Genomic DNA, 26725 nt, shown 5'->3' on the forward strand with positions numbered 1-26725 from the left:
GAAAGCTAAAAATTCAGGCCCACGCCCACCCATGAAAGTGATTGTACTCTGGAATATGAAACAGCCAATTATCCAAACCAAAGTTGGTCCAAACACCTTGTTTATCTCAACAGTGTCCTTTAAAAGTGACACTTTTTCCTGTTATTTTCATTTAGTCACATATTCATTTTTTCAACAAGTAAAAAGTATGCCCCTACTGTGTACCCAGGTCCTAATCCAGAATTCTCTGTGTTCCCCCAGGCATAAAAGGCAGGTGCGACCTGCCCACCTTAGAGGATCACAGAGAGGTAAGTTCTAGCAAGGTCCCTGGATGAATTATTTTAATTAAAGCTCCAGGAAACTGGAGAAAATTAGCACAGTGGGATCAGATTGAAGCACCACTCAATACTTCTGGGTATTTATAGAAAAACAAACACAAAAACAAACAAACAAAAATATCCAATATCCTGACTGGTTGCTTTTTAAAAGGTTACTTAGTGCTTTGTTTTCCTGGTATAAATTGGTTCTGTTCTCATCTCTGAAGAAAACTGATGCTGTCCATTTTGACCTTCTAAAGACTTTTTTTTTTTTTTTTTTGAGAGGTTTTTGCTACAGGGCACGTGCGCTCGCCTGAAAGACAGAGAGACAAAGAGACAGAAAACGAGAAATCACCCTCCAGGGGGGATGGCCACACCGCAATTCCTTCTCCTCTATTCTCCTTGGGATCTTGGGCACACATGCACAAGCGCCCCGCGTGAGTTTAAGCCACCGGGTCCGGGACTCGAACTGCAGTCAACTACATGGGAGTTCAGTGACATAGACATTATGCTAACTGCTGGTCTGACCTTCCACAGACTATTAAAACCAGGACTAAAAAGCCAAACCTGAACACTGCCTGGCCTGCCTAATACTGACAGTCTTAGTAATCCCTCTCCCCAGAAGAAAGGAAAATGCACAGGAAGAAAATTCTAAATAGAAAATGGATCCCAAGGTGTTGACTTTGAGATGTACTAAATGATTGAAAGTTGGAGATGGCAGAAATCAGTGGATTGTCTTTTTAAATTTTCAGTCAAGTAGAAACTGGTACCTGCTCAGCATGGTTCAGAGAAAAAAAAAAATCTCAAGGCTTACACTCACTACTGAAAGTGTGCTCCAAAGAGCTGCAGCCTGGGTATCTCTTGGGAGCTTGTTAGAAATGCAGAATCTCAGGCTCCATTCCAGGCCCACTGAATCAGAATCTCCATATTCACAGGATCACCAGGTGACTCGATCTTAAACTCTTAAAGACTTATTTCTCCCATATGTAAAATAGAGTTGATAAAAACCTACCTGGAAGATCTATTTAGGCTCGATTAAAATAATTTCAGTACAGAGATTTGGCTCATATATTCTTGTTGTCTCCCATTTCCACCTTCCAGGAGCCCAGCTGTGTACAAAATTCTCCTGGTTTTGATTCAGAACCTTAAAGGGCCCTCAGTGACACCTCCTCTCTGTGTACAAAGCAGGTCACCAGGTTTAAGCAGAGTAGATGCCATATTGCTGGCATTCCCTAGATTGGGAGTCCCAGAAGGCAGAACCTACTATCTTCTTCATCTTGGCTTCTTCAGCCCTTAACATGGGACTGGCATACAATAGACTCTTGTTGAATGAATTGCTAAATCAAATAACTAATTGTGAAACAAGAACTAAAATGAAGTTGTCTACAAAATCCTAGTCCCAATAACACATATACACACACCTAAAAATAAACCTAATTTCCCCTGAGTTCACATCCTGACAGTTTCAAAATAATCTACACTTGGCTGATTGTAGAGGCTAAGGTTCTTATCATAGAGAACATTTCTCCCTTTGCACTATACAATACCATTATTTTCATCATCAGGACCCATGCAAATGTGAAGCCCTGGAGAGTAGGTATGACCACTGGCAGCTGGCTTGTCCTACTTACCTGAGCAGAAGGCATCAAAGTTAGTGAAGCTACTCGGTCTCTAGAGATGACTTGGGACAAGCAGCAGCAGATACTAAATGCTAGATAATGCTGCCACCAAAAGTGCCACCATGGGATTGTCCATCTAGTGAAGGCAAGTGGGGCTGAACAGGCAGAGGCCAGTACTCCCCTGAGTTCATGCTCTGAGAGCATCTTTGATCACCCGTCACCTCCGTAGGAGTTCAGGCATCTTGGCCCACCACTTCTCCCTGTCAGGCACACTCAGTCCTGAGTGACAGCCACAGTCTGAGAGAACCCCTATTTTCAACATAACTCATTACATAATGGAGCTATCTTTTGGGCAAGAATTGACTGTAGAGCATTATACCTGGAGCTCCCTGTCCTTAGACATGTTGTTCTGGGCTTCATTGGGTCCTTCCTCTCTGACAGGGGTCTCCAGGGCCTGCCAGAGCTACTGGTCACAACACCATCTCTGTGTGAATGGAATGGTCATAATTCCACCTAATTCTTTATTTTTTTTTTTCCCAAAGTTCTAAGTAACTTTTAAAAATAGCTCATACACATACACTGGTGGGAAAAAAAGATAGTCATTGACAAGAAACATTCTCTCCTTTCCAAATTCTCCCTTTCCTTTCCCCAGAGACAACCATTGTTCACAGCATGTTATGTATCCTTGCAGAGACAGCCTGAACACACACACACACACACACACACACACACACACACACACACACACACACTTGAATATAAGCCCTATTAGGGCAGGGATTTCTATTTATATCATTCACTTCTGTGAGAAGAGTAGTATACAGAGGGTGCCCAACAGCTATGCTGAATGAATGAATGATTATATAAATCAGATGTAGTTCTGGAAAGTCCAAATTTGTTCAATCAAATCCTAGTTCTCCTTTATTTTACCTCTTGTTTGGATGGATCTTCGGTAGGCCGTGGTTCTGTTTCCTCAACCATGGAAATAGGGTAACTATCAGTGCCTGCATTTCAGAGCTGCCATGTGGATCTAATGAGATCATGTGGAAGTGTTAGCGGCTGTCAATGATTGTCTGCCTACTCAAAAGAGAGCCCTCAAATGGAAGGGGGTTTCCCAAGTGGCCCTAGGCACTCTGATCTACCAACAGCTAAAACACACCACTGTGCCTCCTGACCTATTGCCTCCTTTGATCAGAGTATGAGCTTCCTGAGAGTAGGATTCATGTTCATTAGCTCTACACTCCAGGGTCTAGTATATATTAGATAAGAAAAGGGCCAGCCTCATAGCCTACTGGTTAAGGGAAGTGGATCCCACATGACTGACTACACAATTAGAATCCCTGACTGGCAACTTGAAAAACATGCCAGATGCATGTATGTGTGTGCTCAAAAATCCTATCAGGATGGAGAAATAGACGAGAAGGGATTGTGGTGTGACCATACCCCATTGCGGGGGTGCTTTCTTCCTCCCTCTCTCTCTCTGTCTCTCTGTCTTTCTGACAAGTGCACATGACCTTTGGTCACTTTTTTTAAAAGATAAGAATGGGGCGAGCAGGTGGCGTGATGGTTAGGGTGCTGGATTCCCACAAGGCTGAGTGTGGTTTGAATCCCAGACCTGGCAGCTTGCTTTCTCACTTTCCTTTTCTGTCTCTATCTCCCTCTCTCTCTCTCTCTGGTAAAATTTAAATACATAAATAAATAAAGTTAAATAAAATAATTATTAAAAAAAGATAAGGAAATAAATGATGCTTCAACAAAGGAAACTGAGTATGAGGGGGAGGCGGAATGGGTGATCCAGAGACATCTATTCTTACTTGTGTGCACACAAATACATGCACACCCTTTCATTGGCCCCACAAGCTCACACCAAAAGTTTATAATAAAGAAGAAAGATAAAAAGCCCCAGTTGTTAGCAGTTCAATTAAAGATAGTGAATGCACTTGATTGAGAAAATGTAAATATTTCAACAAACTTAGGTAATAACAAAAATCAATAAAACTGTTTATACAGGCCAATTTCAATTGGATAAAAGAAAAAAGTAATTGGTCCTGAAAGACAACTATCTAAATTAGGTTAGATGAATGGAAATATCCTTTTCTTTTAAGCCTAATAATAAGGACATCAACAACAGTAAATGATTAAATTATAGGCCACTTTGACCCAGTAATATCTGAGCTGCAAACAGGAATTTCCCGAAACAATCTACTTTACAAGATGCAGAAATGACATATACTAAGGCAACAGAGACAGAATTAGAGGTCATGCAAAGAAATAGGGGCCCACTCCTTCACTAAGGACCTATTATAAACCCACACTTTCTATAAGCTTATTTCTCTAACATGATGATTCCTTCTTCAATTACTTCATTAGTAAGACAGTCACATAAGTCAATAGGTTGCCTACATCTATACTCTCATCATGGCACAGGGGAAAGGGCTTTAGTAGTGATCAAAAAGAGCTCTGTTCTCCAAATACTCGGTATTTGATTCTGTTCTTCATCTGCTAATGGTTGGCATTTGGTGTTGTTTAACTATAGATGATTCATTTCAGAGGAACTGCTGTGCAACCAGAGGCTACATGGAAGGAAATAAGAGCTTCTTGGCTTATTTCTCATCAGGCATTTTAGCAACATCTCTTTGTGATATTATAAATTCCTTGACAGGGGCTTGGTACTTATTGTCTTCTAGCTGACTACCCTCATCTCATCTGCTGCATGTGGTCACTTCTAGGAACATGCAGTTATTCCATCAGAATAAAGGATGGAGCCAAAAATCTAGAGACTGAGGACCTGCTCCTTGGTTTCAGGCTCTGCAGCAGCACTGGGGATGAAGAAGTATGCACATTTTAAGATCAATGTTTTTGAACATCTGGGATTTGTTATTTTGTTGTTTTCTGGACTCTTCATACCACTGGAAGGTCTAACATGTCCACACATGTTCAGGGAGGCTGTGAGGTGAACAGAACCAGAACTCATTGTCCAAAGTTCATCGTAGGAGGGATGAGGCCTAGTAGCACATTGGAGCTGGTGCCTGGCTTTGGAGTCCCTCATCTAGGAAGCTGAAGGTTCTCCTGTACCTCTCAAAGTCATTTATCTTATTAGAGACTGAACGGAAGTTGAAAAAGAAAAGCATGGGAGTGTGGGCCTGATTTTGGGACAACTCAGAGACCCTGGAAAAGAAAAGAATGCTGAAACTTCTAAAATGATCACCATAGCGCTCTATGAGATTGTTAAGGGAGAAAAGAGAGAATGCAAAAAAGAAATTGACCTGGACTTGACCTTCTGAAACTTAAGTGAAAAGAAAAGAGAGAATGCAGAAGATAAATTGACCTGCACTTGACTTTCTGAAACCTAAGTGCCATAGTTATAAAATGTGCTCTACCCAGTGTCCCAGGACTTGACCAAACTTGACCTAGAACATGCCTCTTCTTTGGAGGACAGGGAGGGAAAAAGCCTTGACCACAAAGTCACATCCAAAAGAAACTGCCTTCGACCTTCAAACATAGCTTAATCATTTAAGGCATCTCATTTTCTTGTTTGCATAGCATGAAAATTTCTGTCTGCAACACTGATGACTGTCTTCATTTGAATGCTCCTAGACAGCACATACTCCATCTATTTAATTTATCCTGTCTATTAAGCCATACCTAAAAATAAGATCTTCAAAACTGATAAGGATGACAAGGTCCCCTCTGCTTGGAATGGACTTTCCACTTCTCCCTGCCAGCCCAGTCTACCTATCCCTACCTGTTCCTTGACATTTCCCTGGGTTATTCCAGTCCCAATTCATTACCAATTAGACAACTTTTGGTAATACCTGATTAAACACTCCATATGATGTTGTCTTGCATTGTTCTCTAATGCTTTCTTTACAAGTCTCGAATTCCTAATTGAATTACAAGCTCCTTAAAGGCAATGACCATGTTTTGTATTTCTTATGAATGTCATCTCTCATTTTTTACTTCCCTCTTCACTTCCCATTCTCCAAACCCAGCACAAGTACCAAGCTGAGCACATTCATTGAAGTGCATTGGTGACCACTATTCATTTGAATGAATGGTACTTACTAATTATCTGATAGCTAGAAGGCATTGGATTAAATAACAGAATTCAGAAGAAAACAGAGAATTCTCATCACCTGAAGCTTCTGTGGGACTCTGAAATATGAGAGATCCTATTTAAATATATACCCAACTTACTGAGGCAGAGTTTCAAGAGAAGCCCCATCTGCCTTTATTTCAACCTGAAGGCAGTAGTCTAACACCTGTCATGGACACAAAACTCTCTGAGTACAAAACTATTCAATAACATCTTAACAAGAGGGCATGTTAGCAGGAAAGATTGCTAGCTTGTTAATATTTGAGTCAGGTCTAATTTCAAATTAAGATTTAGTTATGGATCCACATTACAGAGAACCTTAGAAGGATCTAATAATTCCTAAACTGGGACCAAAAGAGTTTTCATTTCTAAGAGAGTAGAAAAGATACCTGCTTATTTATGAAAGGGACTCTCTGAGTCACCTTAGGATTCAAAGTTAAAATCTTTAGCTTTATGTTTCTTTAAAAAGCTTTCAGAAGAAAAGAACTGAAATCTAAAGAATAGTGAGAGGTCACTGCCATGTTGGCCACCTCATTATTGGGGTTGTGATTCGGAGAAAGGGATTGGATCATACCTCTGGTTGAGACCTCACAGGGCCTCTTAAACTTATGGTTCCAGGCATGTCGATTTTACCATTTACTTCTCACTTTCACCATCTTCCCCATGGAGGTAGTACTGTTAGATACCTGGTAAAGCTAAAATAATTACACACTTGTAATTGTTTCAGAGTCAAGCAGAGCTAGTTAGATCATGTCTGTCTGTCTGTGCAACTTGACAACAGTCCAGAAGAGAACTGCAAAGATGAGTTAAGATTTCTAAAATATCCTTTCAAAGTATTACAACACTTGATTGATTCAGCCTGAAGAAGAATGATTTAATAACTGTCTTCAAATATGTGAAGGTCTCTCACACAGGTCTGGTAAGAGTAGAGGCACCACATACTCTCAGTCTGCGCTGAGTGGACATAGAACAAGCCAGGCTCTGACAAGGAGAAGCCTCTGACATTAAGAGCCACAGGACATAGCTGAGTATCTCAAAGATGCTAGAGAATGCCCTCCTGGGAATGACTTCATTTGGGGAAGGGTGAGGAAGAAAAAGAGGGATGAAGGGGCGAAACTGGCAAGGTCTGAACTGTACAGAAATCTCACAGCCCCTGCATACGTTACTCTGTAAGTCACCACTTTGTTACCTAGCTCCGTTCTTCACCCGAGTCAGATGCCTACCCTCAATGTTTCCCAGAATACCCTATCTGATCTTCCTGGCACTGAGTGAATCTAAGTCTACCTCCCTCCCCTCAGCTCTCCAGAGCTTTAGGATCTTTATTGAGCATCTCCTATATGTGAAGGGCACTGAACCTAGGTGCTGTTCTTATAGCAATCCTAGTATAGTAACAATCACATTATTATCCCCACAATATGGGTGAGAAATCTGAAGTTCTGAGCTGGATTTAAATACAGGTCTGATGAACTCCTATGGCTCTGCTCTTTCCTCTCTCTCTCTCTGCTGCCAATCCCAGAGAGGAGACTGAACATTTTGTATAGCATGTGGCTACAAAAAGAAGTGGGGAGAGAGTGAATCCTCTTCCCTGCTCCTCTTCTGCTTCTATGATAAACAATTCCTCCAGAACTTGATTTAACTGCATTATCTATAATGTCTGTGCTGCAAATTATGTTGTACTCTCTATATATTTCTTTTTTTTTTTTTTGGAGAGGTTTTTGCTATAAGGCACATGCACTCACCAGACAGAGAAACAGAAAGCGAGAAATCACCCCCCACAGGGGATGGCCACACCACAATCCCTTCTCCTCTTGGGATCTTGGGCACACATGCACATGCGCCTGGTATGAGCTTTAAACCACCGGGTCCGGGACGTGAACTGCAGTTGACTACATGGGAGTCCAGCGACATAGCCATTACACTAATTGCTGGTCCCTGTATTTATTTTAAAGTTCATCTTGTTAATGAGAGTGAAACAGAGAAAGACAAGAACCCTCAATAGTCTCATTCTTCCAGCCTTCCTAGTAGCCAGGAACACAGGTGTAAGCCCAGCATTTACAGCCTGACCTGGGAACCAACCCTGTGGTCTTCCACGTAGACCTAGGACTGCTAAAGCAGCATGGCCAGCCCACTAATCTCTGTATTTTATTGGAAAAACCATTTGGAGATCCAAACCTACTGATGAGACCTGTTACTATTTCTTCTTGTTATTTCTTTTGATCATTGGTTTAAACTCTGAAGAACTCTCCCAGATGAGCAACACACTTGAATTGAAGGCTGGAAAAGAGTTCATATGTCCCAGGGTCAGCCCCTGACCATTTCTCATCTGGAAATTCAGGAAAATTGTGCATTGGCCATATTCTTATAAATAATAAGAAATAACACATGAATTATGTCATAACAAAGGAAGAAATACCAACTAATATGCACAGCAGGAAACAATCGTTTGCACATTTGGAAATGCACTGCTATTTTTGTTCCTGTTCCCTGGGCTAATCATTCTTTGATTTAAATATCTGGTGAGCCCGTCATGCCATGCTTACTAAGAAGTCATGTGATTATTATTTATGATAAAGGCAAAACACTAAAAAGCACCTGAGACGGAAGGTTCACACAAGCGTAATCTGAATAGTTTTGCCACTTAAGATAATCAAAAAGTGCCCAGCACTTTGCCTGCCAAAAAGACTCCATTTCTTTCAATCCCTTCTACCTGTTGTAGATATTAGCCAGCCCTCAACCGCAAGCTCTAACAGATGCCTATTCAAATTATACCAAAGGATAAATCATATGACCAGAAATGACCTTAAATGTCACCCAGCAGCCTGACCCCTTCTATCTTGGGTTAGGTTGCCTAGTTTAGCTAAAGCATACACCAGTCAAATCCCATTATAGTGAACAGCACAGGACATGCAAGCAGTGGAATTTTATTAGGCAGTTGGAAATCACATTAGCCCCAGCTCTAGCAAAAGTAAACGTCCAGGCTTTCCAGCAGTATGGTAGCAAGAAACAGAATCCTTTGGCACATCCTAGAAGAAGGGGCTGTAGTCACACTGTCTCACTCCCACACCCATCTCTGAGCTCTTTGGGATTTCATGTGTTGTAAAGTTTGTGTGATTTTTATGAAAACTTTTTTCCATTGATGGGGCTGGAGCATTTGAGACGGGAGGGTAAAGAGATGGTTCATGGCAGGATAAGAGAGCAGTGAAACTTCAGCTGTCCCTCATTTCAACTCTCACTTTTCCCTTTCACAGAATACAGAATTAGGTATTTTCACTAAATAAAGAGCCTCAAATAGAATCTGTAAATGTCCACAGCCCATACATCCAATAAGGAATTTGTGACAAACACCACATTTCACCCTGGATCCTTCTCATGCAGCCCGGATTACAAAAAATAGGCTTTCTCATTTTCTAGGTCCTCTCCTTGCCATTTTAACCGTCCCCAAACCAAAGCAACTTCTGGACTACATGCCTTCCCAGTCCCAGCAACAGGACCAAGAAGCAAGATGTGTACAACTCAACCAAGACCAGTTTCTAAGAAGAGATTACTGAAAGTCCTACTCTCTATCCAAAGAAAAGATCCAAAGTCCCAAGAACAGCAAGAAAAAAAGGGTAGAAATTTTTTTTCTTTTCTTCAGAGTAACACATGCTAGCACTTTACAGATTCTGGCATGTGTCAGCATTTCTAAAGTAAACTCTATTTTCTTTAGATGAAAGAGATTTAAAAAATAGACTCAGAATTTAGCCCGGTGAAAATTGCTTTGGCTATTCACATGCAATAAGCTGCAGAAACAAGAAGAAAAAAATCAATTGATTCTGATTTATTTATTCATTCATTTGTCCATCTCCTTTCCTCTAATGTAAATAATTTTGTAGGTCATTAATCTTTACAAAGAAAAAAATAATAATTCAAACCTCCTATTGGTTGCCCTGCATCTTATCACAAGAAATACATATTTAATTAATTATACTATTGCACATATTATGTAAGGAAAAAAGGGTCTTGATTTTGCCTATTAAATCTTTGACCAGTGTCTACAATCGGGAAGCTTCTTTAAAACCTTTTATCTGGTAAATTTGGAAAACATGCTATGTGAATGGCAACCATAGGGTTTCAACTCCCTAACTGAAGTGTATTTCTTAATCTGATGGTGGGTACACTAATGCTCATTTAATTTTTCTTTAGGCCCTTTTGTAGGACTTAAATATTTCATACTAAATATTGTTCCATCTTCAAATTTTCTACAACAGATTCTATTCTGAGAGCTGAGAACAGAAAAGGGAAGTTGGAAATGCCAAACTGTAATTGCAATAAAGAGCAGAAAATGTAAGCAACCAATTCTGGAAGAATGTTAACGTTTTAAACCTATGCCAAAATAATTGAAATTAAAACAGGACTGAATTCTATTATGATCTTCATATACACACAATTATTGAATTATTCTGAATACCTGCTGAAACTGGGTGATGAATTAGCAATATGAAAATTAGACACCACTGTCAAGTGCATCGCTGACCAAATTTGAATTTGCTTATATAATCTCTCTCTCCATCACCAAGTCTTCAGCTAGAGACTGTGGAGGAGGGAGGAGTTGTGACTTTGTGTTGTGATCCCCAGTATTCTGGGAAATAAGCCCCCAAGCCCTTATTTTTCTCATTGTCAAGAAAAACAGCTGTGGTCTTCCAATCTCTCTGCCATGACATTAAAGCCAACTGTTCTGTCCCCCTACCCACAGAGAGAGGAGGAGGAGAGGAAAGATGGTCCAATAATTAAATTTCAGTCCAAATTCCCAACCTTCTCTGGAGCTTAAGTCTGCTGCCATCTCCTTATTATTTGGACAGGGTTCTATTTTCCAGCCTTCCTTTCTACCCTGACTGCTTAGTCCTCACCGCTCAACAAACTCTTACATGGTATTTAGTGAGCAAAGAAAGGATTGAAAGAAGAGACTGTAAGGAGAAGAGAGAAGGAAAATCCACTGAACAGAGAAAATCTATGTCATTTATTTAGCCAGTGGGGAGCAGATGTTCCTTGCCCTGTTATTTCTCTTTAAGAGCAGGGCTTTAGCCAGCATAAAGAACTGATAAAAGAAGTAGCACTTCTACAAGAGCTCCAAACTAGGATTCTGAAGGGTGACCCCTTATTAGTTGCATTTTCAAATACTGTTGGACTAACTGGCTTTCCCTCCTTCCCAACACACATGCACAAACCCCATGTGAGCCTCCTGGCAGTAGCTGTCACCCCACTAAAACCTGCCTCACACACAATGTGCAAAAGGCCTTATTTATTGACCACTTGGTAAGTCAAAAATCCTCTGGAATTTAGTAGATGGCTGGTCCCTTTTGGTATACTGACATAAGCATCTTCAAAATAACCTTTGCCTTTAAAGTATGCCAATTAATTAAATGTCACTGTAATATGTCCCAGCCAAGGAGGAAAGGGAGAGTCCTGGAAGGCAAAGGGTCAATGGAAGACTACAAGGATGAAGGTCACACTCTCCTACCTTCACCTGATGACCCCGAGAGATCGATGATCACATACACTCTTCCTTCTGGCTCCAGATCAATCTGCAATTAAGAAAAGGAGAGTGACTCTGTTAGGCAACTCTGTGTGGGCAACCCAAGAGTTTCACAACATTTCCATCCCAAACACTAAAACCCCGAGTCATAGCTCCCTGCAATTCATCAGCCTACAATGGGTCACGGGGTATAGGAAGGAGGAATGAAAGAGAATCAGCATTTGCTGAATATCTACTGTATTCTGGGTGCAGTACTCAGAAGTTAGTCTGGTATAGCATCATTCCAGTGGTTGTCAGCTGGAAGTGATTTTGTTCCACAGGGGACAAGTGGCAAATGTCTAGAGACATTTTGAATTGTAATGACTAGAGAGAGAGAGGTGCTACTGGCATCTAATGGATGGAGGCAGGAATGTTGCAATATGTTCTATGGTACACAGGACAGTTCCCGCAACAATGACTCATCCAGCCCAAAGTGTCAATAGTGTTGAGGCTGAAACCCATGTGTTATCTCATTGTACAGATAAGGAAACTGCTCCAAGTCCCAAGGTAAGTGGCAATGCAGAGATTCAATGCCAAGATTGTCTAAAGAAGCCCATATTCCTTACATTACCCCAACTGCCCCAAGGAAAATAAGAGAAGCATAAGACACTATTTCTGCTCTCAGTGTTTACAATCTCATTGGGAATTAAAAACAGAGCGCGGTCAGCAAGTGACATGGCAATTAAAGCACTGGACTCCCACATGGGCAACTACAGCTCAAGTTCCACATCTGGTGGCTTGAAAATCACACTGGCCATATATGCATGAATGTCCAAAATCCTAATAGGAGAATGGAGGAGAAGGGACGAAGGTGTAGCCATTCCCCCTCAGGGGGTGATTTCTCACTTTTTCTATCTCTGTCTCTATGTGTCTCCAGTGGCCCTAGGGCAAAAACTTAAAAAATAGATTTTTAAAAAAGAGAACAAGGCTGAGTCCAACTTAATGATGAAGAATAAAGAACAACTCATAATATCTGATGGGTCTAAAATTGATGTAGAAGAGCAGTCTGAGAAGACTTCATGGAGGCAACAAAGAAAAGGCATTCAAGGTGGAATAAACTGCAGAGGCTCAGAATGTGTGTGGTGTTTATGTGAGATTAGGATTCCCCCACATTCATGTCATATGTTGGCTACACATGCATGTTACAAACCCCAGATTCTGCTAGGGTTTTAAAAGGAGTTGACACTGCTGTTTACCATAAGCCTTTTCTCCAACCCTAACTCCCTTCTTCCCCACCTTAAATCCAGCTAACTACTTCTATAAAGACCCAAGCTGATGGAAATCATATGATGGGAGAAATTTCAGAGGGTTGGTTTCTTGTAGTTGAGACATTTTTGCAAGGTCTGAATTATTCTTACAAAAGCTGTGTTCTCCAAAAGAGAGAGTAGTAACTCCGGAAACCCTGGTTCACCAAGTTTCCCTGCTCGCCTCTCCCCACCTCCACAAGCCCATCTGTCTAGGAGAGCTTTAATTGGCACATAAGTACCAGGCTCTCTCCCTAACAAGCTGTGAACTCTTTGAGGGCAAGAATCACTATCCCTTCCTTTTCTTTTCTTTTCTTATCGTCCCCAGCACAGAGCAAGCAGTCACTTAGCAAGGAATACTTGGGAGGAGTCAATCTGGTGGACACTTCCTCCCTTTCCTTCAAGGTCCAGGTCAATTATCACCTCCTCTCTGAAGCCTTTCCAGAAAGGCCCAGTCTGAATTAATTGCCCCCTCATGTTTGCTCCCACAGCACACCAGACATATCTTAATCATGGCTCCTATTAAACTGTCACACCTGTCCATGTTTCCGTCTCTGCTGCTAGACAGAAAACACGAAACCATATGTATCTGCATCCTAAGTCCTTAGCTCACTGTCTCTTAGTCAGGAAACACCCATACGTATTTGTGGAGGTGGGAAAGGCTCTATGCTCAGAACTTCCAGAACCTATTCTGAGATCATTCACTCCTCCAAGCCATCTTCCCCAGGAAGGAAGGCAGCATGTGATCTATACTAAAACGGCATTTGCAGGGGAGAGTGGAAGACGAAGCAGCTACACCACGAGCACCATGTACTCCCCACAAGGCAAAGAAACTCAACATGAACTGGTGTTCTCCAGGCCTTCCTCCTCCACCCCAAGCCAACATTTCACTCTACCCAGAATCCAGGTTCTTAGGATCATTTAGGAGCCACCCTATTTCTAAACTTAGCCTTTAGTGATTGAGAGCACTTAAGGTTTCCTTTCCTTCCAAATTTTGCTTTCATTAACAAGGGGTCTTCAGTGCCTTATGAGTGAGGCCATTGGTGACAGGTCAGTACTCTATCAGGACAGGGAGTGAAGGGTAATATGAGCAGGTGGGCAATAGTCCTCAAATGCCACATGGGACCTGCTCACTTGAGCTTGGGGTCTTGATTTGGGATCCAGATAAGAGCCAAATAACAAACTAGTGTTTCTACAAGATGACTCTTCTCATACCTTCTTTCCTGAACGTCCATAATATTGTTGCTGGGTAAGGAAAATATCCTCCAGAATTCTCTCCATTAGTACTGATCCCCCACCACAGGATATAACCTAGCCCCTGCATAGAATTACAAATAGAAAAACCAATAGTCAGCTCTACTGAATAGAGCCCAACCAGAATTATGTCTCTGCCAAAGTTAAAAAATACCATGGGCCCTCTTGCCCAAAAGCATGCAATTTAAATAATGTATGCCTTTTGGAGATTAGATCATCCCTATTAAACCTCGCCGGCAAAATAAAACACTTTCTCATATCCTCCAAGTCCAAGATTTCCCACGACTGTGGACTTTATTGGCAAAATACAATGCTATCTGTGAAAAGCGGGAGGAAGACAGCAAAGGAATGAGACGGCCACGAGGCCTATCCGAAGGCAGGCAGCATGACCTATCTTTACAAAAGGGGAGTGAAAACCCACAGCAGAAAAGACAGGTCACCGATGATAAAATGTATTAGGATATTAACATTCAAGATAGAAATCAGAAACCATTTTAGCACGCACTTCTGCCTCAATGCTGAGGAACTGCATTTCTAAACAGAAAAATAGAAATTAAGCTATTAAACATGCCAAAAGCAACAAAGAGCTTTGCAGCCTGGGCAGATGGCTGCAGAGCGCTGGCCAAACCCAAGCCAGCCAAGCGAGGGTGAGCTCCAGCGCCAATGACTGGAGGGGTCACCGAACATAAAAGGTGGTAGAGTGTGTGGTGCAACCTCAGGGCCAGATTAGTGTAATTACAAATTCTGCTCACGATTACATGGCCTGGATAATGAAGCAATGTCGGTGCCCAGCCCTGCACAATCCTGCAAGCTGTCAGTCAGTTTTGGCACCAGGTAGCTGGCACTACATAAAAGCACCTGCTCCCTCCTCTTGGCCCTCCCCAGGGGCAGTTCTGAACCCCTTCTCCTACACCCCAGGTTCCTCCCAGTTCTTTCAGATGCAACCCCTATTTATCAAATCTCCTTGGACCTCATTCCTTTACACATTTTTCCAGCTACTGTCTCTGTTTTTGTTTTTTTTGTTTTGTTTTGTTTTGTTTTTAACTACCATTCTCTTCCATACTTTGGCTACCCCTCCAGCTGGGGCCAGAAGCAGGAGGCTAAGCAATGAGGGAGACAAATAGCCTTAGACCAGGCCTGAATCTTAGTTTTGTCTCTTAACAGGTGAGCAAACTCGGACAATTATTTACTCTCCCTTGAGTCTCAGTATCTTCATCTGTGAAATGGGTTGTTGTGAAAATTCCACAAGAAACCCAGGCAGGGAACTTAGTGTGCAAGAGATACTCAGCATGTGGTGATTAAAAGTGAACTTACTGGCTATGTGGCCTAAAGCAAGCAACTACCCTTTCTAAGCCTCAGATTTGAAATGAAGCGAATACAGGTCTGGCATCATTTGGGATGTTCTAAGGTTAAATAAGACAAAGTATGTAAAGTGCTTAGCATGGCAGCTGGCACAAAATACTCAATCATCGTCAGTGCTGTTATTATTAAAGAGCTTAGTCTTCAAGTCTTCTCCTTGGCCCAATCTTCTTTCTACTCTAGCAAGCTTTTCCGTAACAAAAAAAGGCATTTCTTGCCCAAAGTTGAGCTTATTACATGCCATCCTAGAATATCAATGACTTTACAGTGTTCTTGTGACTAGCAAATAAAGAACTGCCCCAGCCTGGGGTAAATCCAGAGGCAAGAAAGACTATACCTTTGGTCACCAAAAGGGCATGAGTGCTCATGAAAGTAGGTGTGATAATGTATTTTCTAAGAACCTGCTATGCTAGTGTATGAGGTGATACCTGGATGATCTTGGGTATTTTACCTTTGTTAGTTAATTTAATATCCCATAAGATGGGCAACATTCTCTCTTTTTCAGATGAAAAAACCTAGGGCCCAAAGAGCTTTCAGTCATGATTCCACTCAGGTCTGCTTGGAGCTTGGAGAAACATTTATGGCAGATCTCACAAGTTGGACTTTGCCATCTCTAACCTCACAGGCCCATGGAGTCTGCTCTGACCACCCAGTCCAAGATCTTCTTCCTCCAACCCTCCAGTCTTGAATGTGGGCTCATTCTCCTAATAGGTGGAACTGGCTTCCCCAGCCAGACCTAAGGCAGAACAAGACACCACACTCCACCTACCAAGCCTAGGAGGGAGATCCAGGCACAATCAAGAGCTCCATTCATTTGAATTTGGAACAAAGCAATAAAGAAAGAACCTGAAACAGCAATCTTTGAAAAGCAAAAAGGCTCATGGTGACTGTTTTAGATGATGCCCATCCATTTACAAAGCCCTTACCCCTTCACACTTTCCTGTCACTTTTTCCTCCCAACTAACCTGCAATGTAACAGGTATAATTAGCACCATTTTATGTATGAGAAAACTGAGGTTATAGAAGCTAAGCAGCCAATATAAAACACAGTGAGTGAACACCAGCTACATGACTCCAGGAGGCACCATTTATTCCTGTCTCTGCAAATGAGTCCCCTAGAGCTTGGCAGCTTGAAGTAACTGGCAGAGTCCAAACTTGCACCCTCAACTCCTGACTCTCTCCCAATAGTCCTTCCACCACAACACACTTGTCCAGCAAGAATTCTACCAACCAAGAAAGCAAAAGCTGAAGATCCCACCCACAATGAGTCACTGGACAGTCACATTCATGTTTTTTTTTTTTTTCGCTATAGGGAGCGTGCGCTCGCCAGACAGACAGAGAGAGACATAGAGACAGAAAGCGAGAAATCACCCCCAGGGAGGATGGTCATGTCGCAATCCCTTCTCCTCCATTCTCCTCTCGGGATCTTGGGCACGCACGCACACGTGCCTGGCGTGAGATTTAAGTCACCGGGTCCGGGACACGAACCAAGGTCGACTACGTGGGAATCCAGCGACATAGCCATTACGCTAACTGCTGGTTCCCCCACATGCATGTTATTGACAACCCTCAGTGATCTATAGGTGTCTGCCTGTCTGAGTTTGTGGGGCTAATAGGTTCAAGGGAAGGGAAATCGGAAATTCAAATTCAAAGCTTCCTCAACTTTCACTTGAGACCTCCAAGGAAACCTTTTCTCAGGACATTTCACACAGGACCAACTTGATTTTCACTTCCTTTTTAATTATTATTTTATTTAACTTTATTTATATGTTTATTTACTTTAATTTGACCAGAGAGGGACAAAGCGAGAGCTACAGTGACGGAGAGAGAGAAAGTGAGAAAGCAAGCCACTTGAACCGTGGTTAGCCATGTGGGAGTCCAACACCCTTAACCACCATGCCACCTGCCGGCCCCAAGTTTCACTTCCTTTTCCCTCTTATGTCAGGCAAAAAGACCTAGAGAGCAGTCAAAGATAGGGAATTGGTCAAAAATTATCAAAATATAGAAAAGATAAGAGGAAGAAAAGCTGACACTTCCTTGTTTCACCAACTAGGTCCTAGATCACTGACTGTTTCTTTCTTTTTCTTTCTTTTAGAGGAGGATGGGGAATGTAGGAAGGGGAAACAGAAGGAAAACCATCAAGAGACAGGACTCAGGGATTCCTTCCCAAAGCAAAGGACCTGCTGTCAAGTCCTGCATCCTCTTCATTGTTGGCCATTCTCCCTTGGAGGCACCAAGGGCAATCTATAATCCCATGACAGTCCCTAGAGTCACCTAGCATAGAAAAGATGAACCTAAGGGAGCAGAGAATATTTGCAAAACAGGCATCCTAGCCTCTGCTTTTGAAAAACACAAAACACTGGGCAACATCTAAGTGGCTGCCTGGTGCTGGTTTTGTAACTAGCAGCTAATTAAATAAAAGATTCTTCATCTGCAGAGGAATTTTCTACTAGCTTTCTGCATAGGGTGTACTGACTGGTCAAAGAGCAAGGGATGGGAACCAGCAGTTAGCGTAATGGCTATGTCTCTGGACTCCCACGTAGTCGACCGCGGTTCGCATCCCAGACCCGGTGGCTTAAACTCATACTGGGCGCGTGTGCGTGCGTGCCCAAGATCCCGAGAGGAGAATGGAGGAGAGGGGACTGGGGCGTGGCCATCCCCCCTGGGGGGTGATTTCTCACTTTCTGTCTCTCTGTCTCTCTCTGTCTGTCTGGCGAGCGCACGCACCCTATAGCAAAAAACCTCTCCAAAAAAAAAAAAAAAGAAAGAAAAAAGCAAAGGATAACTTTGATAAGGATTGTATTTCATTTATAGATCATTTTGGGTAATAGTGATATTTTTAAAATAGTGATTCTTTCAGTTCATAAGCATGGGCTGCTTTTCCATTTTTTTGTGTGTGTCTTCATTTTATTTCAACAGTGTTTTCTAATTTTTACTGTAGATATCTTTCACGTTTTTGTTTAAATTTATTTCCAAGTACTTTAGTGTGTGTATATATATGGTTATTATGAACAGACTGATTTCTTGATTTCTTTCTCAATACATTAACAGTGTACAAGAATGCTACTGATTTTTTGTGCTAATTTTGAATCCTGAAACTTTAGTAAATTCATTTATCAATACTAAAAGGTTTTTCTGATGAACTCTTTCAATGTTTCTATGTATCTGATCAGGTCATCTGCAAATAGGGACAATTTAATTAAACTCCTTTATGATTTTGATGCCTTTAATTTTTTTATCTTGCCTAATTGCTTTTGTTAGGACTTCCAATACTATGTTCCACTCTAGTGCAAATACATTATTTAGGCTTTAGTATACCTTCCTGAAGGGCGGGACCCTGTCTATGTAGCTCATGGAAGGGATTTAATGCATATTTGCACATGTTGGCTCAATAAATGAATGACCTTATTTTAAAGTACTTCAATATATTTTCAATATATTAAAAAACTGGATCTGGGGAACCAGCAGTTAGCGTAATGGCTATGTCGCTGGATTCCCACATAGTCGACCGCGGTTCACGTCCCGGACCCGGTGGCTTAAAACTCACGCCAGGCGTGTGTGCGTGCGTGTCCAAGATCCCGAGAGGAGAATGGAGGAGAAGGGATTGCGGCGTGACCATCCCCCCTGGGGGGTGATTTCTCGCTTTCTGTCTCTATGTCTCTCTCTGTCTGGCGAGCACACGCGCCCTATAGTGAAAACCTCTAAAAAACTGGATCTGCATAGTTGAATTATGGAGATGACTTACTTGAGAAGCCATTAACCTGTACACAAATGTTCATAGGAGCTTCATTCCTAACAGCTGCAAAATGGGAACCCAAATGCCCAACAGGTAAATGAATAAACAAATTGTGCTATATCCACAAAATGGAATTTTACTTAGCAATAAAAATGAATGAACTACTGGTACATGAAACAGCATGGATGCTGTATGAAAGAAATCAAGCAAAAAAAAAGTATATACTGTATGATTCCACTTACATGACGTTTTAAAACATGCAAAACTAATTTAAAGGCACAAAAAAGCACATCAGTGACCTCCTGGAAGTGGAAGCAGCTAATGAAGTTCAAGAGATACATGATGAGGGTGGCAGTGGAAGGGGTGGTGACCGGTAGTGTGGCTGTTAAGGCAGTTGGATCCTGCAAGGCCAACAGTGAAGTTCAAGTCCTAGACTCAGTGGCTTGGGGAACACACCAGGCATGAGTGCATGAGTGCCCAAAATCCTGAAAGGAGAATGGAAGAAAAGAAATTGCAGCATGGCCGACCCCTCAGGGGATGATTTCTCACTTTCCCTTTCTCTCACTCTCACTCTCTCTCTCTTTCTCTGCCTATCTCTCTTTGGTAAGCATATGCACCCTCGAGCTAAAACTAAAGAATGAAAAAAGAGGTACACAGAAACTTCATGGGATGATGGAAGCCTCCTATTTCTATATTTTGATAGTGGTGGTGGTTACATGAATGTGTACGCTTCGCAGAATCATCAGGCTGTAAATTTAAAACGGATGCACTTAATCATATGTAAATTATACCTCAAAGAGCTTTTTTTAAAAAGGAAAAAAAAAAAGTAGTCCTTGTTTCACATAAGGATTCCTCCACAAGTTTCCTTTAAATAACAAGCTATCTTCCCACCCTTAGAACATTTAAAATTTCATATTTCATTTTTAAGAATAAAAGGAGTCATTCAGAGTTTTTCAAGAGCACATCTGTCACACAACACCATGTACACCTACCTATGTAGGCGCACACACTCACATGCCCACCCACGTGTGCAAGCACATTCACGGGCATGCAGACGAACCATCTTCTTCTGTGATCAAAATACAATAATAGCAAGAAAAACACATCCAAAATGTAGGTTTAAGAGTCTACTGAATTATTTAAACCCGTCTCTGTGTACATCTCCATTTCCTTATATATAAAACAAGGTAATTAGAACAAATTCTCTAGATTATCTTTTAAGGAACTTAATAATCTACATATCCATAAACAGGAACTGCTTAAACAAAATATAGTATGTCATATTGTAGATCATGATACAACTCTAAAAACAAATGAAAAAGTTTTTAGTGTATTGACTATCTCCAAGATATATGAAGTGGGGTATAAAAGCAAGATGCAATATGTTTATTATGCTACACTGTAATGTAAATAAAATAGGTGAGTATGTGGGTGTGTAGACACACACACACACACACACACACACACATACACACATTCCAAATAAAGTTCTTCTAAGAGGAATCTTTTTTTTCTTTTTCTGAGAGGTTTTTGCTATAGAGCGCGTGTGCTCGCCAGACAGAGAGAGACAGAGAGACAGGAAGCAAGAAATCACCCCCCAGGGAGGAAGGCCACGCCGCAATCCCTTCTCGTCCATTCTCCTCTCGGGATCTTGGGCATGCACGCACACGTGCCCGGCGTGAGTTCAAGCCACCAGGTCTGGGACTTGAACCACAGTCGACTACGTGGGAGTCCAGCGCCATAGCTATTACGCTAACTGCTGGTCCCACTAAGAGGAATCTTAATCAGTAAGAAATAAGTGTGGCTCAGGACCAGCAGTTAGCGTAATGGCTACGTTGCTGGACTCCCATGTAGTCAACCGCTGTTTGAGTCCCAGAACCAGTGGATTAAACTCAATGCCGGGCATGCATGCCCAAGATCCCGAGAGGAGAATGGAGGAGAAGAGTTTGTGGCATGGCCATCCTCCCTGAGGGGTGATTTCTCGCTTTCTGTCCGTCTCTGTCTTTCTGGAGAGTGCACACACGCACCCTACAGCAAAAACCTCTCTGGAAAAAAAAAAAGAGAGAGAGAGACAAGTGTGGCTCAAGAGATAAATGGCATGAGACAAGGGGACCAGAAGTCAGAAGAGGAGGGGGCTGCTTCTTCACTCTATGCCCTCTCAAACTTCTCGATTTTTAAAATTGTGTTCTGAGCTAACTTGTTAGAAATCTAAGTTAATACTTCACAAAAAATAAAATGTCTTTTTTACTATACTGGCAATTCCTAATCTCCAACCCCACAATGTACAGCTTGCCTTAATCAGCAGACACCTTAAATACATGCCCCTTAAAAAGGGCTGAAGCATTGCTTCCCATCACTCGTAGCCAGGTCACAGAAACCGACGGAGGAGCAGACATCATCTCTCTGTGGAACTGCTACTGGCAGGACCAGAGGCCCACATTACAGATCCTAGTTCTTAGCATGCCATAAATGGAGTAAACTCAATTTAGCACCTGCTTCCTCTTTTCAACAGGCTCAGAAATTGCCCCAGAGAGCTGGCTCCCTCTGATGACAGATGTGGCTAAAACAAATAACTTCATGTACGCAAATGCTTTCCTAAACTCAGAAAATATCCAAAGGTGCCAAACCTAATATCAAGAGCATGTAATGGTTTATAAAGCATTTCTTCTCTTCTTTGAAGGAAATGACAGTACATGACTGTATACCCTAAGATGAGGAGATGAACATAAATAGCAGGAAATGTAGCCACTTAGACCAAGATTCTGAAGTGGACTTTGCAATCTGCACTTTCTCTCTCTTCCTGGGTGTATTTGGACTTGGGTGGTTTTTTTTGGGTTTTTTTTGTGTTTTTTTCTTACAATCCTGTTTTTCAAACTAAGCTAATATATCAGTGATTAAGAGTAAAGTCTTTGAAGCTAGCTTACCTGGGTTTGAATTCCAATTCTGCCTGCTACAAACTCTGTGGCACTGCTTTGATATCCTTATCTTATACACTGAGAATGTCAGTAGGATGTGCTTCACAATGTGGAGAGGATTAAGTGTGAATGTGAGGAATTAGGAGAGTACTGCATGCCTGGCACAGAGCCAGGTCTTATAAATGTTAGCTGTTGAGTCATTATTGTTGCTTCCCACCCAGACTGTGAGCACCTCTGCAACAGAGCCAAGTCCTGCTTTTGTGTTTGATTCAGGGCTGGGCACCAGGGAGATCATCAATAAGGACTCCAAAGTGAAACTGAATGAGCCCAAGTGAAACACAGGTATGCTCAGTCAGGAGCTCAGAATTTTGCAACTAGAAAATTTATCTTTATACCAAGAACTTTTCTCTCTTTAGATAATCACAGCCTAATAGAACCTTCCATTAATGGCTGCTTATAAAGATATTCAGTTCTTGATTCCCTTCATAGTCCAAGACGTTGTCACTGATCTATCCCTTTGAACTCCTCAAGAGGAGACTGTTTCACTCAAAATAATAATCATGGGCCAGCCAGTGGCATGGTGGTTAAGGCAGCTGGATCCCACATGGCCACTCCACAGTTTGAGTCCTGGACACAGTGGCCTGAAAAACCTACCAGGCACATGTGTGTATGTTTCCCAAAATCCCGAGAGGAGAATGAAGGAGAAGGGATTGCAGCATGGTCAACCTCCTGAAAGGTTCTCACTTTCCCTCTCTCTTTCTCTGTCTCTCACCTGTGAGCACACGTGCCCTCTAGTAAATAAATAATAATAACAACTCTAGTTACTGAACACTCTGTGTTACCTATGCAGGGAGGTAATATCCTTATTCCTAACTTTTATGGGTGATAAAACTGAGCCTTGGGAATATAAATAAATCGTCTACATCCTTAAAACTTGAAGAAGAGGAGAGCAGACTAAAGCAGGGCCCTGCAGACTCTAATTACAGACTCAAAGCTCCAACTGTTACCTCAGGGCCAGCATGCTGCCCTGCAAACAACGTGTGCTCCAGAAGTTCTGTGGAAAGAACACATTGTGAGCTGTTCATGGAGCCCACGCTGTGTTAACAATAATGGAGCTGCTTCTTGGACATGAAAGCAATGTAAAGTCCCAACACTGTGCCCCCAGAGTTCATAGTTTAAGAGATACTTAAAATCATAGTGAAACATTCGAGAGGCTTGGCCAGTAAGATATAAATAGGATGCAAGATGCCCAACTTCAGAAACTATATACCCTCTGAGAAATACTCTCATATTGTGATATCCGTATGTCAAGTCCTACTGACTATTGATTTTCATCAGAGTTGGAACTATGTCCTATGGAAAAAGGAACAGTTTTATGAAAATTGCAGGATGAAATTTAAACATCAGAAGCAACTTACAAGTCACTTAGTTCAAATATAAAAAGAAACACAAATTAAAATTTCCTTTTGTCTATCAAATTAGCTAAAGTGTCTTTTAGGCTATGTATTTCTGTCATTTGTTTATTAAAATATAAGTAAAATTAACTATTATGGTGTGTTCAGTTAATAAAAAAAAAAACCCTACACGTCCAATTGATAATGAGAACCAAGAGCCTCAGCTCCATCACTCCCCAGAGGGAACAAATTTTAATCATTTCTATTTGGGTTTTTCTAGTGGTCACTGCCACATCCCCAAATAAAATGTGTGTACCTCAATTTCCTGATTTCTTATTTTAGAAATTCTCTCTTGCCTGGCTGCTGTGATTGATGAGGATTTAGTTCACTCAACACCTCCCTGCTCCTTCCCCTCCACAAAATAATTACACTTTGCAATTCTCACTTCCTTCTCTACAACTACAGAAAGCCATCTAAAATGTCAATTTCTTGTTCCATCCACTACAGACAATATCCCTTGACTCTCACTGTAACTAGAGGATATATTAGTGCTTCTCCTTCTCCCATACTCCTCTGTCAGTCTCCCTCACCCCTACCCTTTCATTTATGTTCTCTCTTTTTTTTTTTTTTTTGAGAGGTTTTCGCTATAGGGTATGTGCGCTCGCCAGACAGACAGAGAGAGACAGAGAGACAGAAAATGAGAAATCACCCCCCAGGAGAGATGGCCATGCCACAAACCTTCTCCTCCATTCACCTCTCAGGTTCTTGGATACGCACACACACTCGCCCAGCATGAGTTTAAGCCACCAAGTCCGAGACTCGAACCATGGTCAACTACATTGGAGTCCAGCAACATAGCCATTATGCCAACTGCTGGTCCCTCATTTATGTCTTTACTGATGAACTGTCAGGATTGACAACACTGACATTCTGTTCTAACCATATTTCCATGTTTTATGTCTATATTGGCTCTAATATTTGAAAACTAGTTAATAAGATTTACTATTATAACTCTGTAAATGGTATCAATATACATTTTTTTTTCCATGAGCTCATTGTAAGAACCCACATGCCATTCATGGAGAATATACCCAGCATCAAAATGATCTTCAAATTTTTTTCACTCTACCACTTGCTCTTCTCAAACCTTCCAGTTATCCTTGGTCCTTTTCCCTTGGAATTTGCTGTTCAGAGACCCTCACTGCTCTCTTCTCCCTCATCTGGATGGACTGCTCTTTGGTCTGCTGCACAGCTATAGTACTGCACATCTGTTCACTGCTCTCCTGGGTGCAGCCACTATTGTTGGCATCCATTGCCTTCCTTCTTCTGGGTTATTCCTTTGTTTCCTAGTAAAGTATGTGTGTATATAGAAATAGTAATTTATTTGATCATTAAGGTCTTCCCCAGAACCTACTGGAGGTATTATGTAATATACAAAATATATATCAACCTTTTGAAAGCAAAAGATTTTGCATTTCTGAACAAATCTGGCCTTAAGGGTTTCGGATAAGAGACATGAATCTGTAGTTTGAGCCATGACACTGGCAGAATAAGGACTGATCCCTGGGGCCCTCCAACACTCAGCTATCAGGAAGATGAGGACAGACCTGCCCAGATGTCTGGAAAGGCCTCAGTACAGAGGCTTGACCTCTACCACCCTGGGTGGAGTCTACTTTGACTTCCCTATTTCCTCCCTCCCAACTACCACCTAACAGACACACTGTCAGTGACACACAGCTTATAACAGCCTTGTTCTTTTTTTAGATTTCTCTATGTTTTCAAAAGAGACAGCAAAAAAAGACTCCATTGTCTCCCCCACCCTGCTCACACACACAAACACACACGCTACAATTTTTATTAATCCAGTTGTAACACTGATTTCATGCATCACCAACCTAATTCTTTTCTTCATGTTTTTGCAAGGTAGGGTTTGTGTAGTGAGGAAAAAAAATGCAAAAAAACAGTGAACTAGTGCTCGAAGTTAGAATAAAGGCATTTCCCATTGCTAGGAAGACTTGCTGTAGCTCTCACACATTCGAATGTCTCACCCCCCACTACTAAACACCTCAGACCCCAAATTCTGACCAAGTGCAGTTGTTGGGGGTGCTGCAGCAGGGTTCCCCAAGATGAAGGCCTTTTGTAGGACAACACTGGAGCTACACACTAATACCTGAACCCCCTACCCAGGGTGCCTTCTCAGGCCACAGAGCCACAGGGTCCCCACAGGTGTAGTCTGGTGTTTGAAGGCAAGATGCAGATGAGGGGTAAAAGCATTTAGACCAGAAGTCAGGTGATGACAAGGCTGAATAGCTGCTGTGGGAAACTACTGTTCCTATATTCAGTCCTGGGGGATACAAGTGCTCTGAGTTGACAGGTTTGCCAAAGTTAAGTAGTCTTATAAACAGTGAAAAATAAAAAATGGAAAGGCAATCCCACTCCTGAATCCACCCAGCCCACTGAATGGATCTATATTCAGCTGCCGTTTCCCTAGTCCTGCTCCCCAATTTTCCCCAGCCACTTCTCCTGCCCACACTGCAGCTTCCAAGACTCAGAAGACCTCCACATTAGCCTAAACTGCTGGCTAAAAGAAAGGGAAGGAGGAAGGGGAAAATGGTCAACTTAAATACCCTAGTTGGACTGTTGTTCAGAAACAAATCCTAGATTTTCTCAAAGATCTCTGTTGGGTAATGGGGTTCTTCCCGCTAACCCACCCCATGCCTTCCTGGGACTTAGGGATGAAGAAGACCAAGCCACAGCTGTCCATTGTGGCCCTCATCATGACCCCTTTGAAGAGATTTCCCAAGCCCTTTCCCTGGTACTCTAATGCAGATATAGTAAGTGTTGTTGTTCGTTTAATTGCCAGAGTGAGCGTGCCCTCACCAGAGAGACAGAGGGAAAGAAACCGCCTAGTGGGGCACGATCACGTCACAATCCTGTTTCCTCCATTTCTCCATCTGTCAGGATTTGGGGTATGCATATGTGTTTTCAAATCGCCAGGGCTGAGACTCAAACCGCTGTCAACCATGTAGGAACTGGCTCCTTTATCCACTAGACTATGAAGGTTACCCTGTGGTGGTTGTTTTTGATGCCTTGTTCAAGATTCATAATGATAAGTACTCTAAAGAAAAAGGGGTTGATAACATTATCCTTTTTCTTCCTAAGGATTTTTTCTCTGACTCCAAAGGCTGTCCATTTACCTTAGATGATTAAGAAGGATTGATGAAACTAATTGTGTTAGCAACAGGATTGTCCTGCTGCAGC

The 26725-nt window shown here is 41.9% G+C and overlaps 1 protein-coding gene across 1 annotated transcript in view; it reads right to left on the reverse strand.

The window, feature by feature from the left end:
* The window catches only part of PRKCE (protein kinase C epsilon), a 582018-nt gene that overhangs the window by 343536 nt on the left and 211757 nt on the right, over positions 1-26725 (reverse strand). Inside the window, exon 2 of the mRNA XM_006159896.3 lies at positions 11509-11572. Coding sequence (XP_006159958.1) covers positions 11509-11572 — 64 coding nt within the window. The remainder of the gene's footprint in view (positions 1-11508; positions 11573-26725) is intronic.

The sequence above is a fragment of the Tupaia chinensis genome, unplaced genomic scaffold (genome assembly GCF_000334495.1).
Source record: "Tupaia chinensis unplaced genomic scaffold, TupChi_1.0 Scaffold000661_1, whole genome shotgun sequence".
NCBI classification, from domain to species: domain Eukaryota; kingdom Metazoa; phylum Chordata; class Mammalia; order Scandentia; family Tupaiidae; genus Tupaia; species Tupaia belangeri.